This window comes from Micropterus dolomieu, linkage group LG17 (assembly GCF_021292245.1).
Source record: "Micropterus dolomieu isolate WLL.071019.BEF.003 ecotype Adirondacks linkage group LG17, ASM2129224v1, whole genome shotgun sequence".
Taxonomy (NCBI): Eukaryota; Metazoa; Chordata; class Actinopteri; order Centrarchiformes; family Centrarchidae; genus Micropterus; species Micropterus dolomieu.
This window is the reverse complement of record NC_060166.1, coordinates 24,315,011-24,331,611: the sequence shown is the minus strand read 5'-3', so window position 1 is coordinate 24,331,611 and position 16,601 is coordinate 24,315,011. Positions and strand designations below refer to the sequence as shown.

At 40.4% G+C, this 16,601-nt stretch overlaps 1 protein-coding gene across 2 annotated transcripts; it reads left to right on the top strand.

The window, feature by feature from the left end:
- The first annotated feature begins 1,446 nt into the window (after positions 1-1,446).
- On the top strand, positions 1,447-13,604 carry relb (v-rel avian reticuloendotheliosis viral oncogene homolog B). 2 transcript variants are annotated; one of them, XM_046073146.1, is made up of 11 exons: positions 1,447-2,027; positions 2,288-2,308; positions 3,569-3,750; positions 6,784-7,107; positions 7,755-7,921; positions 8,126-8,217; positions 8,389-8,520; positions 8,638-8,742; positions 10,592-10,807; positions 10,917-10,988; positions 12,172-13,604. In XM_046073146.1, the coding sequence occupies exons 1-11, from the start codon at positions 1,847-1,849 to the stop codon at positions 12,618-12,620; spliced, it is 1,941 nt and encodes a 646-aa protein (XP_045929102.1). In that variant the 5' UTR covers positions 1,447-1,846; the 3' UTR covers positions 12,621-13,604. The 2 variants fall into 2 exon arrangements, with proteins under 2 accessions (XP_045929102.1, XP_045929101.1); XM_046073145.1 differs by having other exon boundaries at positions 1,463-2,027; positions 12,169-13,604.
- Positions 13,605-16,601: the final 2,997 nt, after the last annotated feature.

The following is a 16,601-nucleotide window of genomic DNA, read 5'->3' as shown; positions in this document are numbered from 1 at the left end:
ATTTTTTTTTTCTTTATTGATTTATTCTACCAGATGGTTTCCCTGATGTGTTGTTTGTGTTTTGACAGGAAACTAATGGCCATCGCTATTTTTATTTATTCCCCCACAAGACTTCAAATTGCTTATTTTGTCCAACCAAAAGTCCAATATTCAGATTCAATATATAAAGGCAACAATGAGAGAAACAAATAATACACTCATTTAAAGAGGCTGAAACCTGAAAATGTTTAGTTTTTTTGCTTGGAAAAGTGACTTTAATGATTCATTCATCATGAAAACAGTAGCACTTAAATCGTTTTAGCTATTCCATTCAAATTTACGAAGTTTGGTTGATTTGACAAGCCAAGACTTTTACAGTGCATGTGTGGAAAGACAAGCAATATAGTATGATGCCACAAAATAACAGATACAGTACTCCTGTGTTCTTTGTTTTTAAACTTCTGCTAATCATTTTTGGAAGTCAGATTGTTCTACCAGTCAAATTAATCCTCAGACTGAGGCTGAGTTCAATGATTTAAATAGTATTTAGCAAAATAATGTCTGAGTAATGAGGCCAAAAAAGAATAATAAATTTTATTTAAATAGGGCTTTCAAAGGTACGCAGACACTTTACATGGTTTATAAAAAAAAAAAACAAAACAAAAAAGACAAAACCACAATATACAATGTTATCTAACAGTGATAAGATGCTTGATATTTATTTTTCTCCTTGTGAATCATCCCCCTGATTGGGAAACACTGATTTAGGATCAAGCCAGATCAGCCAGACACTGACCATCTACAGTCAAGCTGTCCAACTATATTGTGGCCCTATGTTCACATCTCGGTTGTAGCTTTCCTATCTGTAACACCACAGCTGCAATTGTGTGTTGTTTGTGTAACTTGGGTCACTGCTTCCTGTAAACGCCTCAACTTTCGCTTTCCTTTTCCTTTACACGCCTGTCCTTGTGCAGCCAGCAGGTGTCCCCGTTTCACCTCATAACTTGAGCAAAGAGAAAGGAGAGTGGAATACGTCACTTTTTAAGGGCAGTTAACGTGCTGTGACGTTATTGGTGCAGTTTGACAAGTGTAATTATTCATGCTAAAATTAGGAATTCCCGCTTCCCCCTCCGTTTGTCAGAAACGGGAGCTGCAGCAGGATGATGCAACACGGATACACATGGGTGACAAATGAAAGCTAAAACCAGGATAAACCCCAGATGAAGTATCTTGAGTAGGACGTCAGGCCACCACGAAGCTCCTGAACCGCTTCAGCGATCCTTGCCGCGACTGTGGAACAACATTAGAGGGATGAACACCAGATACTCATTTATTTATATATGTGTGTGTATATATGTGTATATATATATGTATGTATGTGTATATGTGTATATATATATATACGCAACCTTTATTTAATCAGGTAATGTCATTGAGATCAAGATCAAGAAGAAAAACAAAGCCAGACAAAAAAAGACGTTTGGCTTTAGGCTCATTTAAATAAGTTTTGCATATGTTATGACGAGCGCGGAGTAAAAAGCTCAAAACGATTACATAATGGAAAGAAAACGTTTTCCTTTTTTGGGGAGGTCGCAATTGTCGTTTAGGGTCAAGGTGATAAATATTCAAATGCGTGAAACAATGAGTTTAATAAGGCTGCAGTATAGAGGGGGAGTTCCCATCTGGGAGGTGACGTGATGTCAAGGGGATTTCCACACTGAGCCAGCCAATCAGAGCGAGCTCTTGCGGAAACACAAAAACTGCCGCAAAGACATCTTCGTGCGTTATTCGACACATGGCTCCGAGTCGGTTTAACGCGTTTTCACGGCTGACATCGTTTCTGTTGTGTCTGTCATACTGACATGAGATGAGCTGTTTTGAAGAGAGAGAGACAAGTTTTGATCTAGAACAGAAGACCGAAAACGGAAAATATCCGGTTTGGAAAGAGTTCAAGGACGCGACGGCGGAGTTTACGCTCTTTAAGTGCTCCTCCTCACACACGGACATCTTAAACATGAAAGACACGGACATCTTAAACGGCAATTCTGGTGAGTTTTAAGTGTTAATCTTTCACTGTGGGTCTGTTTGTGTGGGTGAAACAGAGTGAGAGGGCTGACATCATCGCCAGGCATGTGATTTGTCACAGCAGAGGAGCCAACACCCATCCCGGGACCTGAGCACTCCTACCCGGCTCTCGTACGGCTCTGCTTTGTGCAGGGTTAACATTCACAATCCGCAAACCGGTGTGGTTTTTTAATTTTTTTTTATTCTATGTTCACTGACAGTTTGCTTTCTGTTTGTCCTGCAGAGCGAGGAGTGTCAGACATTGGTGAGTATACGGACTCTGTTTTCTCTTCTTTTCTTTTTTTGCCTCATCCAGTCATGCATGTGTGTGTGTGGGATGTCAGGCGTTATTGCAAAGTGTGGCCTGACTCTGCCTCATGCAGAAGGAGAAGTTGTCTGTCATTAGTCTTTCTGCTTCCTCATCTTATTGTGATGTTTCTCACGAAGTCTCTGGTTAGTAAAGTGGCCCTGAGGTGCAAAACAAAACATTTCAGAAATACAAAATAACTTTTCAGAAAACTCAACATGCTTTAAGAAGCATTGCATGTATGCATTTAAATATATTCTGTGCATTTAAGGCTGCAACTTATGTTGATTATTCATTAATCTATCTATTTTATCACTTAATTGTTTATCTGTTAAAAAATTGTGAAAAATGTCAATTAGGCTGCAATTCCCCAAAACACACATTTGTATATTTAAATTGTTGACTTTCATTGTGTTGCCTAAAACCTAGAGATGTTGAGTTTAGAGAAGAATAAGGAAACCAGCAATTATTCACAAGTGATTTTTTTCCCTCCACATTTTGTCTTAAAAATACTTTGTTTACCTGCTCATTCATTTTCTGTTGATTGCCTAATAAATGAATAATTTTTGTCTGCCTTGTTAGTATTGTACACACCAGTAAACTCTAGTTCCTATTTGGTTGGAAAGTGTCAGAAACAGTCGACCTCAACCACAGGTATAAACTGCTAACCATAGCAACAGTACTCCCATTTGTTTTACCAGTGAGAGTTAACCGGTAATGATGTCTTAACTATGGAGTCAGCTAACTAACCAACCATATTAAAACAACACAGGTATAACACATGTACACACTTGTATTTTTTGATAATTGGCCCTTGTATAAGCATGATAATGGAACTTTAGGTGTGCTGATATAGAAAATAATGGAGTGGAGTAAAAAACATTTTTAAGTTCGGCATACACAAACAAAAAGGCATGATCTTGTTATACACTGCTGTAACACTGAGCATAAAACACATTTAAAATAAATACGGAAATATAACCTATACATACATGTCTCGTGATGAGTGTCGTTATTATATGGCAGCTTGATATTTAGTCACATTGATTGAATACATGACATTTTCTGTGTAAGATAGTGCATCTTTACCTGGATGATAAAGGTTATTTTTCATAAAAATGTATATATGTTTTATGATGTTCATGTTCGTTGCAGCCTGACAGGAGCAAAAGACTGACACAGAACACTATCTTGTTTATCATCAATCATTTTTTACAGACCTCATTCAAGAAATCATCCGAGAGGACGGTGAGCGGTCGGGTTCCTCCCTCCTCCCTGGACCTCCTTCCCCTCCTCCTAACTTGCGCTGCCAGCCTAACGGCCAGAACCAGAGGAGCCTCCGACGGTGCTCCTCACCGTCCTCGGAACCTGTCCTCTTGGCGAGAGGCACCCCATGTCAGGTGAGTGGGGTCAAAAACATTGCAGTGAGATTTATTTGTTCCAGTGAAGTTGTTTGAGTTGTTTTGATCTATCTGGTCAGTTGGCGGTTTCCTACATTTCCCAGGATGACTATTCACAATACAAGAGTGAAGGTGTGTCTTTCAGGTGTGAGTTAAATTGATAGATGACAATGGATCCTTTTATAAATGATTATTGGATATCAGGTGTTAGAAAAGCTGTATGTTTTTAGCTTTAATTTCAAACCTGAATACAAAGCAACCAGACTTTCCTGTCTTTACCCCAGTCAGACTAAATTAATGCCAAAACAGATAGTCCATTAATCCATTAGTCAAGTGTCAGTAAATTCATAGAAAACAATTGTTATATATATTTAATTGTTTAAGAAAATTTTATTATAAATTTTATCGACGATTAATCAAAATATCAAAATAAGTAACCGATGATGGGCAAAGTCTTTTACTGCCGCCTTAGACTACATACATTAATTTCACAATATTGATCCAGGCAGGCAGAGACAAATGTTTACATATCAGTGATGTGGTCAGTTATTTTGTCCATATGGCCATCATTGAGCTGGTGAAGGCTTGTCAATATTAAACTCAACAACAGAGGAAGCTTCAGATAGGCTTCTTCTCTGTTAGGATGTAAAAAACAGAGGAGACTGCAGCTTTAGTGAAGAGGTGTTTTTTTTTTTTTTTAATGTTGGTGGGAGAAACTGCAGTGGAGTATACCTCTAGCCTGCAGATGGTTAGGTCTTTGTTGTTGTACAGGGCAGTAGTTAGGGAGCCTGGCAGGTCTGTCTTACAATAAAGCACGTGATTTACAGACCGTAGGGAGATCAGAAGTGCTGTAATCTGATAAGACTGTAGTGACGCTGTAGCCTGCACAGCCCGTGTAATACTGTAGGGCAAACAGCTGAAGCTCTTTGTAAATTACCTGCATGTGAGATTGCTTCAAGTTTTTGTGTGTAAATTCACTTTATTAATGAATTTCTGAGTCTGCGATAGAGGCTAACACGCCACCTCCTCAGCATGCTCCTCTGTTGCAGGAGGCTGAGAGAGAGCGGGGGGGAGTGGTTGGAAAAACTGTAATCTGACTCCTGCTTTCAGTTTGCCCATCCTTTCTGTTTACTAGCCAAACCTACCGTGGGTTGAAAGGTCACATTCTTCGCCCTGCGCCGCTTTTCAATTGGTCGATCCACATCAGGTTGCGCTGACTTTATATTTCCTGTTCTGTCAGGCTTTGTTTTAGCTCTAGTGTTTTAAGGTATGCCCGGGCTAACACGCTCGAAGACGCACACATGAACAGACATCTGTGGCTGGGCAGGATATTGTGAAACATGATCTCATGCAGTGGCATCACCCAGATCTCTGCAGCAACGGCGTAATGCGCTCTCAGCCTGATTAATCGCTACACAGGAGACAAAGGGGTCAACTTCTTTACTTCTTTGTTCCCTGCAGGTTTGATTATTCATCTGTCGTTAAACTGTTCCTCCAGATAGACCAAAACATAAGTGTGTTTTGTGAAATTTACATTTTTGCTTGTGCTACCTTTTCTTTGTTTTGCAAGACATTGAAGCCATTTAGAGGTCTAACTGGGAGGGAAGAATGGCGAGCGTGGCAGATAAAGGAAAATGAACAGAGAGAGAGAGACACAACAACAAGTCTCAGTGGGAACGGAAAGAGCTTTGTAGTCTGTGGTGAAATGCAAAAATAAGACATTTAACTGCAAGATGAGCAGTCAAAGTAGCACATGGTTAACTATGCAGGGATAGAAAGCACATTTATGAAGACAAATGAGACGAAAAGCATGCAGTGACTCAGTTTTGCTGCTTGGTTTCACTGCAGCTATGATGCAGAATTCTTCACCTACAGTGTCATCTGCTATAATGGATGAAAGTCACCTCTGTTTTATGCTTTAAAAACATGCCTGTGGCGGTTTATTTTTGAGTGTAAGTTAGTGTTGTTTTCTAATGCTACGGGGAAGCCTGTATACCTTAGGGGCCTGAAGTATCAATACAAGAATGTACAAATGCTCTTTTCTATGTAAAATCATGTATTCAGAATTATTCCTAGCTAAAAGTACCTATCAGTGAAATGTTCTTAAAGTATCTAAAGTAAAAATACTGTTTTTTGAATTCTGGCCCATGTGACTGATAAATGATTATAAGTTAAATTATTAGATTGTTAATACTGATGCGTCAATGTGTAAGAAAGTACCGCTTTACTGTTGTAGCTGGTTGAGCTGGAGCTAGTTTTAACTACTTTTATATACATTTTTTTAGTGAAATGTCAGATGTCTTTACCTCCTGTCATCTGAAACATGACATGATTCCCCAACTAGATGCTGTTTTGTAAGCCAAAAAGGTTGGGAACCACTGGATAAATCTTGAACAATGCTTTTTATAAGGTTACCAAATGTGTTTTTATGTAAAACTCTTAATCTGAAAAGTAACTAGTTGCTGTAGCCGCCAGATAGATGGAATATAAAGAAGCAGATAATTTAAATGTTCACAAATGTCTATAGACACTGTATATTGTTACAGGTCAGGAGAAGACATTAGTAGAGAAGTTGCTACCTGTTACGAATATCTGGGTATAAATGTCTTTCTCTTAGGCATCATATTGGAAACGTTAAGAATCAGACACTGAAGTTTCTTTTTTATATCAGACAAAGGTTTCTCTTTAGATGCTTCAAAGTAAATATTTTATAGCCGGCTGGGGCAATTTCTATCTTATCTCTGCAAATGGTTGATACAGGGTTGATCATGCAGTTATTATCTGAGATCAAATAATATAAATCTGCTGACTCCATTATTTATTGTGCCTGTTCTTGGGCTCAATGTTTTGTATTATTTTATCTGTTGTCTGATTTAGTGTTGTTAGTCTGCATTTTTTAATGCTGCTGTCTTGGCCAGGTCTCCATTGCAAAAAAGGTAAGTTGCAACCTCAACTTACCTGGTAAAGGTAAACAAAGGTAAAATAATGTAGTTAATATGGTTGTGTTTTTTTTTTTTTCCTCCTCCACCACAGCCAACCTGCACCTTTCCTCAGCCCCTGCAGCAGTTTTGCACTTCCAGAGAGATGGCTCATCCATCCCGGGGAGCCGGTTCCTCACGGCGTGGTCGAGGCTCCTCAAGTTTGCTAGTCTCAAGGAGCTGTGGCAGTGTTTCTTCTCTGAACCGGGGAGGCGACGCTGAGATGCTGGAGCGGATTCTGGAGAAGCCGAAATTGGTGGTGGTGGAGGAGCCAAAGGAGAGAGGCATGAGGTTTCGCTACGAGTGTGAGGGACGCTCGGCCGGCAGCATTCTGGGGGCGTCCAGCACTGAAACCAACAAGACTCAGCCTGCGATAGAGGTAGACACATTGCAGCTAAATTAGTTTTTTTGCTTTGGACCTTAAGGGGGTTTACTAGCTTTTTGAGACAGTTGGAGAGGTTTTAACCGCAGTTGATTTTGTATGATGTGTGCACACTTGAACCCCATGTGAAGACGGGTGGAGCTGGAAGGATGTGGGTTGTTAGAGTCAATTAGAAAGTCCCCACAAATCCCAGCTCAAGTGTGGTCAAAGACAGGCGGTTTATCCCCTGCCTGCATACTAACAAACCCTCCTACACATTCATCTTCAACTTATACAAACACCATCACACAATACAGACGACACTTGTAGCCCAAGCACTGGTGATCAGATTTTTTTTTGATCATACATTGGAAAGAGGTTTCCCAAATGGGTCAATGATAACACACAGAAAAAGGACGCTAGCTGTCAAATGCAGAAAAGAGAGAACATTTAACATGCTCAAATACAGACGCTCCATGACATAAATAACACACAAAAGGCATGGATTAGCAGCTACTCTGAATTGCAACAGCTTGGCCCTTCTCCTTAGGCGGCATCTGCTGCATATTTTAATATTTAGTTCATAAACATTTTCTCACTTTTAAGGATTTTCTGTCTTCTTCCTACTTCTCTATTTTATCTTCCTGACCTTTTCTGTCTTTCAGATTCAGGGTCCCATTGACCACTTAAAGAAGGTCACAGTTACTGCGTCTTTGGTGACCAAAGACCTCCCACACCGGCCTCACCCCCACTGCCTGGTGGGTAAAGACTGCCCGAACGGTTCAGGGATCTGCGTTGTCTCGTTCAATCCTCACAGCAACCGGCGTCACAGGTGTGCCCCCATCTCATTTATCTTTTCCCCTAACACGTCACATAACTTCTTATTAAATACACATTTTCTTTACCTAAAAATCTTAATATCTTACTCTCTTTCTTGTTTTTGCATTTCACCCATTATCCTTTTCGTCATTCCACCACTGAACATACAAAATGTGTTGTTGTTTTTTTAATTCTTCTTCCCTTCTTTGACTTGCAGCTTTGCTAACCTTGGTATCCAGTGTGTGAGGAGGAAAGAGCTGGACGTTTCACTTCAGAAGAGGAGAAATCAAAATATCGACCCCTTTCAAAGTAAGATGGCTTCTAACACATACCACTCAGAACCTAGTTAATATTGTCATCTTCCTATACATCCATATATTTAAACATAAATGATGATAGATTTTCTTCTTTCCTAACTAATTAATTGTGACTCCTCTAAACAGACTTCATGATTGATTTTTGTGTTTTTTCATCCCTCAGCTGGTCACTCAAAGGGCATTGAAGACATGGACATGAATGCTGTGCGTCTGTGTTTTCAGTGTGATCTTGAGTGGGAGGATGGCAGAAAAGACTCTCTCAATCCAGTTGTGTCCAGCCCCATCTATGACAAGAGTAAGACCTCTCTACACAGATACTTGTAACTCTTGACCATGAACTGCACCAAAAATATCTAAATGCATTTCCTGATTCTCACGCAATGTCCTGTTTTTGTTTTGTTTTTTTCCACAGAGGCCACAACTACGTCACAGCTGAAGATCAGCTGTTTGAACCAGTACAGAGGCTCCTGCGCTGGCAAGACAGAGATCTACATGTTGTGTGACAAAGTACAGAAAGGTAAGAGGAACACCTTCAGTCAAGAGTTTTGTGTCCCTCCTGTTGCAGATGTACAAAATATAGAGCTGGTGGACAAGATTAGGCTCAAACAGCAAGGTACATGGGAAAAGCTCAACTTTTCATTACAGGAGTGAGGTGTACAAAACATCCTCTGCTGGGTCAGACACACACCAGACCAAACAGCAGACATTCAGAGTAATAAGCTGCGTTTCAACCAGAGGAACTGTACCCCGGAACTAGGAACCTTTGGAGGAACTCACTGCGTTCCCACCAGAGGGACTGGGGTCTAAATGTAGTTCAGGGGTCTTCATTTTACCCTCTAAAAAGACCCTGCTCGTGGGATAGTACTAAGTATCCGTACTTTGGGGGGGGCGGGGCTTGCCTTGCATTGAATTTATGAATGGGCGAGTAGAGGCTACTGGCTTTAACTGAAGAATGTCGGGTATTTGTCTGCCACTGCTCCTCTCTTTTCCACCATTGTTTGCAAACCAATAAATCACAATAGCACACATCTCGCCGCTGTTCGCCTGAGATCATCGTCGGCATTAAATGTAAATAGCAGCCAGCCTGGGTGGGTTTACAGCGAACAGCTGATGGAGTTACTACTGAGTCCAGAGTTGTTGTTTTTAAGTTTTCATCAGTCAGGAAGTTTCTACACAGAGCTCAAGTCGGTCTCCTCCTCTTCAAAACCAGCTGAGCAGCTGATTACAGCAGGTAATAAAGCTCACTTTCCTCCGACGCTCAGGCGACACAGACGAGTCCTGCAGCTGATCTGCAGCTCTTGTCACTGGAAATGTTTTAATAACTTTCCAAACTGTCGCGCTTTTATTTTTGTGCTGCTTTCTCTGTGCTGGACTTATTTTAAGAACTTTATGGTTTTATCCAGTTTGTTATTTGCGTGTCTCTTCATTATAGCTCCCACACAAAAAAGCTGCTTTAATGGTCAAGCTAAGCCTATAGTTATTATTATTATTATTATTATTATTATTATTATTATGATGTTATTATATTCAGTCAGTCAGATCTGATCATTTATAAATGTTGCTCAGGGATCGTGGTTACAAATAATGATGCCTGTGCATCGCTGTGTACAGCCAGGCCTACAGCCTACGTCAGCTGGTTAATTTGCCTAATCTTCGCAGATCTTTAGACCACAGTGGAAACACACACCACAGTGGGCTGAAGGAACCTTTTAGTTCCTTGAAAAGAGATCTGGGGACTTAAAAGTCCGATGTACTCTTGGTCAAAAAGCGCCTATATATGATGATGTGACTCTGCCTCTCTAAGCTCCACAACAATTAGCGAAACAAGATTTCTGTGAAGGTTCCCAGTCATAGTTATCCAGGAGAGGTTAAAATCAAGGGCATCTTCAACCAAGTCTAGTTGCCCTTGATGCCCTTAACCTTCCCTGGATAACATAACAGGGTACTGTTCATACGAAATAAGGCATACTTCTGTGACTTGTGTTTGGGCATTTTGTTTTAGGTTTAGCTCATTGCTTATGTTTAGCTTTTGTTGACTGTGTTGATTAATATCAAAGGGTGTTTTCACTGCCATAGCAGATATTAGCAGATATATTCATCCTTGTGTTTTCCTGTATTATCTTCTTTTGAGACATTTTTCCTTCTTACATCATATGATTTTTAGCAGTGTCTCCAAATAGTTTTTTGTAGTGGAAGGTGTTTCTCATTTTGTCCAACGAAATAACATTAGAATTGATGATGTGAAGTGTTGTGAACTTGACTTGAAGCTAAGGAAGATGCTTAAAACACTTGTGGTGGTTAGGATGGAGCATGTTTTAAATAGCAGGCACACTGGATAACATCTGATTAACATGGCTCATCCACAGATGACATAGAGATCATCTTCAGGCGAGGGTCGTGGAAGGCCAGTGGGGAGTTTGCCCAGACAGACGTTCACCGGCAGATCGCCATCGTGTTTAAGACTCCACCCTACCAGGACCAGGACATCACAGAGGAGGTTGAAGTCAGCGTTGCTCTGCGTCGCCTCTCAGACCAGATGGAGAGCGAGCCTGTTAGCTTCACGTACCTGCCACATAACCCAGGTCAGTCTGGGCTGTACAGCGCCGGGTGGTCTAAAATGGATGAAATGTACTTTCAAGCCAGAAACAATAACAGGAGGTTAATTGTGAAGTTTTACTGTCCTCATTTCAGATCCATATGAGGTGAATCGGAAGAGAAAAATAAAGTCCGACATCAGCCTCAGAGAGAAACCTTGTGTGACAGGTGAGGCCTGAACGTGTTTTTCTTTTTTCTTTTGATCTGATGTTTCCTTTATTCATGTTTCTGGTATCAAGAGGCAGTTATGAGGTAAACCGATTCAGATTCACAAATGGCTTTTGTGTCTGTCAGACTGCTTGTCTGAATTTGCACTTTTCACATTTTGACTCGTCATTGCAGGAAAAGCACAGATGTTAATAATGATGGCTCTGTGCTACTAAAGCTGGGCAGACACAGTGCGTTTTCATGAATCTTGTACGTTGCGTTTAGTCAAACCACAACTTGCAACTTTTATGCTCACACCCCACGTCGATTTTGTATTTTGACAATTTTAATATTATTATAGTTTGACTGTGCACTCAACCTCTACAAAAGAGAGAAAGGCAACATTTCTTTGTGCAATTGTACTATGAATGGAAAACAAGAAGAAGGAAAAAAACAGAGCCGCAGATGGCTGGAAAATGCAGAAATGTGAGCTGGAGGTGTCTTCTGCAGTGCAGTTCAGTTGTATATCACAGAACAGCTTCATTAAAGGCAGTTTTAACAAGTAAAATACTACTCCAGTAATATATAAAACAAGCTCACTAACAGTTTATAACAGTCTGATATCCAACCTGGCTGTTGTCAGATCTGTGGAACTGGTCAAACTAGACCAACCAAAATTTCATACATGCCAGAAACCCATCCATTCGTTAGAGCAGAAGATCATTGATCGTTTAATTAATCAAACGTCGAAGCAAGCTTTGTCCATTTAGTGTCTGCCAATAAGTCGTGACAGCAAGCCTGTAAAATACCAGGACCTTGAACACTGTTGTACCAAGATGTGTTTGTTTATTTTGCCTACCATCATTGATAAAAATGGGGTGGGCAAAATTGTCACTCAATATAGCACCACAAGTGTGACCTCAAATGACCTCTTCAAAACAGTTTACATTATTTATATATAAATTATTTATTCATGAAGACAGGATTCATTGTAGGGTTGATTAGACTGCATTTGTTTTAGCTGGGTGTTTTTTGGGCAAAGATTTAAATAATATTGAGTTTCAAATAGCATAATCAGAATCATGTGTCCTGATCCAAGTATAAGGTTCTCTACCTTATAACTGACATGATGACTGACTTTCATCATGTTTCTAACAGGTATTTATTTTCTTTGTAACACAATCTGTTTCCTATCCTGCAGCAGAAAGTGCACCTGCGGCAGAACAGCCTTTCCACTTCCCCCAGCCGCCAACCATGATGTCTCCAGACGAGAGGCTTTGTACCGCCCTGCCTGTGGATTCTCCTTTAGGGCAAATGTGTTACAACGAGCCCCCGGACTCAAGCACTGGCATTGATCCGGCCCTCCTTAATCAGTTGCTAGAAATGCCTGCATTTTTGGAAATGCTTGACCCTCACCTCACCTCGTCCATGCTCTCAAGCTTTGAGCAGGGGGCTGACGCCAACTCCACGTTTGCCAACACTGAAAACATGGATATGAACTATACCCAGAACTTTGGCTCATACACTCAGGACTTTTCCCATTACAGCGACTTGCAGTTCAACATGCTCGTCAATGAGAGTCAGACTCCGCAGTCAGAGGCACAGGACAGCTCCTCCAACATAGTTCAGGTGAAGACCGAAGAGGAGCTATGAGGACGGGATAGTCAGGATCATGTAGCACTCTTACACACCCTCCCTGTTCATTTTAGAAGCATAGTTAGACATATTGGGGAAATATGCTTTTTACCTTTTGGACAGAGTCAAGCTAGCTGTTTCTCCCGAGTCCAGTCTTTGTGCTAATGTAAGCTAACTGGCTGCTAGCTTCAGCACGAGAGTGGTATCCATCTTTTCATCTAACTCTCTGCGAGAAAGCAAATAAGCACAGTGTTGAACTTTTCTCGTAACCCTTCTGTATCTAGAGCCAAACAAGATTATGTTGTCCCAAGATGAAACAAGACGCCTCCTTTGTTTGTAGACTCATTTGGTTTCATAACTCTGCACTGCTGCCCTCTCACTAACCCAATATCTCTGTGTGAATGCCTTGCTGGTCAAGGCTTTAGCAACCAGGAGCAGGTCAACATTCCCACATATTTTCCTGTAATGCTGCTAGCATTAATCTTCAGGCTTAAGGTCAGAGAATGGGGAGTTAAGCGTTGAGCTTAAAAAGAGAACTTGTGAACAGAAGAAATCCGTCCATAAATTGCTGTTGTAGTAAATCATTGGCTGTAATACCTGTCACATAATGTTTGTGTAAAGTCTGTTGCATTTGTTTCCACATGGCTTAGGGGAAACATCCTGACTTCCTACGAGAAGTTATCTGCAGTGTGAAAGGATTTTAGTTTTAAAACACAAAAAGTCTCAAGTAGAGTAGTTTCAGATCTGTTCTTCATATTGTTATTGTCTGTTGTTACTCTCTGCTGATGTGGCCGTCAGCTGACTTGTTTAATATTTAATCAACTTAAATGCAATAGAAACCAGTCCTCTGCTGTCTGTGTCAGTTCCTTTTTGTCCTGCAGTTTCACTCTCGTGCCAAGCATTCAAATTTCCACACAGCTTGTCACGAGTCCAACTCCACCCCCTCGCTGTAGCACTGTAGTGTCAATATTTCAGAAAAGACGAAATAAAATGGCAGTTTTATTTTTGTCGTGTCGTTACTTCCTCTGAAACTGACCACCTCTCTTGTAATGATTTGTTTGACTTCAAAAGAAACAAAGTATTTTAGAGTGACACAAAAAGGGAAGATACTTTTGAATGTGACCTCTCTTTAGCTGCTTGCCTACGCACATTCCTAACCTGCTCGCTCATTTAAAAAACATTGAATCTTGGCAATGAGTAATGCTTTTCAGGTCAGACCTTTAAATGTCAGCAATGACACAAGACAAACATGAATAACTTGTGTGCCTGAGAAATTAGAAACGTTCACATGAAAAGTGTCCTTTGTTTACGGTTATCAGACACCTTCAGGTGTCTCTAGTCAGCGTCTTAACCTTACACCAGCAACACAATGCCTTTTTATTTTCATAAACTTGTCCGTCACCTCTTACAGTAATCCAGGCTAAAAAAAATCTCTATTTCTCCTTTTTTTTGTGTGGTCTCTGCTGAGTCTTTTGTAAGGCCACATGCTTATTGGGAAACTTGTAATGCTACAGAAGTTTTCACAGATTGAGACAGATTGGGAAATTAACATTCATCTAACCTTCATTTTGAAATGTCAAACATTTGTCACCGTTTTTGTGCATATTTTTAGCAAGTTTATAATCCTTTAATAAAACCTAGTTTTTGATATTAGTAGATTAGTAGATATTAGATAGTATTAATGGTCTGCAATTTATTCGGCAATAGCCATTAAATGTATTTATATTTTATTATTCTTCTATTTCATCTCTATAGTGGTTTTTACAGTGGTTGAGTCGCCATGATTTAAATTGTCTTCCCAAACAGACACGGGTTGCTTTTCTGTTGTATTTCTGACAAAGTAGCTATTCAAGGAACGTTTGCTAGATGGATTTATTCGTCACTTCAAAATGTTTGTTTTGTCTAAAAACCAAAAGATACACAACTTTTTTTGAAAAAAGGAGCAAATCCTCACATTTAAGAAGTTGAAACCAATACCCAAGCTGCACTTTTCTTTATGAATTACTTAATAAGTACACCAATTAATTTTTTGGCACTTAGTGGACTAATTGTTTCAGCTTTGTTTACTCTTACACCCCCAAACATGTTTTTACTGAGCAGTAAACAAACAATGGTGGCAAATGTGTAATTGCAGTATTGACCATTGTCAGTCATCCATGCTGTGCACCTGGTTACCACATGTGCTGTTGTTGGGCGTTGGTTCAAGCAGGTGTTAAATTTTGTGGCTCTGTCCGTCACTGTTGACTTGAATTGAACACATGGCTTACAGACTCTGGGAAACTCCACACTGGGCTGGTTTCCAAAGTTTTTATCTAGTGTGCACAAAGAAATACACACCATTTCCTGTGAAATGGTACCACCTTACCCTGCTATTAGGACTCGTCCGGACATGTCTACTCTTATCTGTTTTCATGGTCATCCTCTGCTAAAGGCATAAAAGTGGTGGTTTAATAAAGACTTATAGCCTTTATCCAGTTTTTATTGATTCCAGCCTTATTTGTGGCCTTATAATGGCCTTATTTATGGGCTAAAAGTATTAGCATACTACAGGATTTTCTTTCAGGTTTATTTATATAAAAGATTTGTTTTGTTATGAGGCTTTAGCAGGAACAGTGGCATCAACAAAATTTTAAAGGAATAGTTAGCCATTTTTAGGAAATGCACTCATTTGCATTCTTGAGAGTTAAATGACAGTGATACCAGCAAATATGAAGCTGCAGCTCAGCATATCTTAGCATAAAGACTGGAAACAGCGGGAGCAGCTAGCTTGGCTCTTTCCAGAGGTAACAAACTCTGCCTACCACTTACTGCAGGCGGCCAAGAAATAGTTCGGCACATAACCATATCGTTTTTACACTTGTATGGAACAAACAAGACAATGTGTCAATTAGTGAGATTTAGAGGTGCTGGCAGGGAGATTTTGTTACCTTCAGAGAGAGCCTGGCTAGCTGTTTCTCCCTGTTTCCAGTCAAACATGAGAGAGGGGTATCAATAAGCGTATTTTCCCAAAATGTCAAACTATACCTTTAAAGCCAAGTTTATAGTCTGCAGTGAAGCAGTGTTTAAGAGTGTAACAATTCTCTTGAAATCACGTGGGTTTGCCATGAATGGTATTTGTGATCAAAGACAACTGTGAACTTGACCCATGTATGTACAGTGAGGAAAATAAGTATTTGAACACCCCGCTATTTTGCAAGTTCTCCCACTCAGAAATCATGGAGGGGTCTGAAATTGTCATCATAGGTGCATGTCCACTGTGAGAGACATAATCTAAAAAAATAATCCAGAAATCACAATGTATGATTTTTTAACTATTTATTTGTATGATACAGCTGCACCTGTCTATCAGCTAGAATTCTGACTCTCAAAGACCTGTTAGTCTGCCTTCAAAATGTCCACCTCCACTCCATTTATTATCCTAAATTAGATGCACCTGTTTGAGGTCGTTAGCTGCATAAAGACACCTGTCCACCCCATACAATCAGTAAGAATCCAACTACTAACATGGCCAAGACCAAAGAGCTGTCCAAAGACACTAGAGACAAAATTGTACACCTCCACAAGGCTGGAAAGGGCTACGGGGAAATTGCCAAGCAGCTTGGTGAAAAAAGGTCCACTGTTGGAGCAATCATTAGAAAACGGAAGAAGCTAAACATGACTGTCAATCTCCCTCGGACTGGGGCTCCATGCAAGATCTCACCTCGTGGGGTCTCAATGATCCTAAGAAAGGTGAGAAATCAGCCCAGAACTACACGGGAGGAGCTGGTCAATGACCTGAAAAGAGCTGGGACCACCGTTTCCAAGGTTACTGTTGGTAATACACTAAGACGTCATGGTTTGAAATCCCGCATGGCACGGAAGGTTCCCCTGCTTAAACCAGCACATGTCAAGGCCCGTCTTCAGTTTGCCAATGACCATTTGGATGATCCAGAGGAGGCATGGGAGAAAGTCATGTGGTCAGATGAGACCAAAATAGAACTTTTTGGTCATAATTCCACT

What these genes read in the sequence shown, in the direction of transcription:
- relb (XM_046073145.1), top strand. Translation starts at nt 1,847, where the DNA reads ATGAGCTGTTTTGAAGAGAGAGAGACAAGTTTTGATCTAGAACAGAAG. An exon ending in CGAGAGGCACCCCATGTCAG is followed by an intron (nt 3,751 to 6,783) that starts GTGAGTGGGGTC and finishes CCTCCACCACAG; the next exon opens with CCAACCTGCACCTTTCCTCA. An exon ending in GTACCTGCCACATAACCCAG is followed by an intron (nt 10,808 to 10,916) that starts GTCAGTCTGGGC and finishes TCCTCATTTCAG; the next exon opens with ATCCATATGAGGTGAATCGG.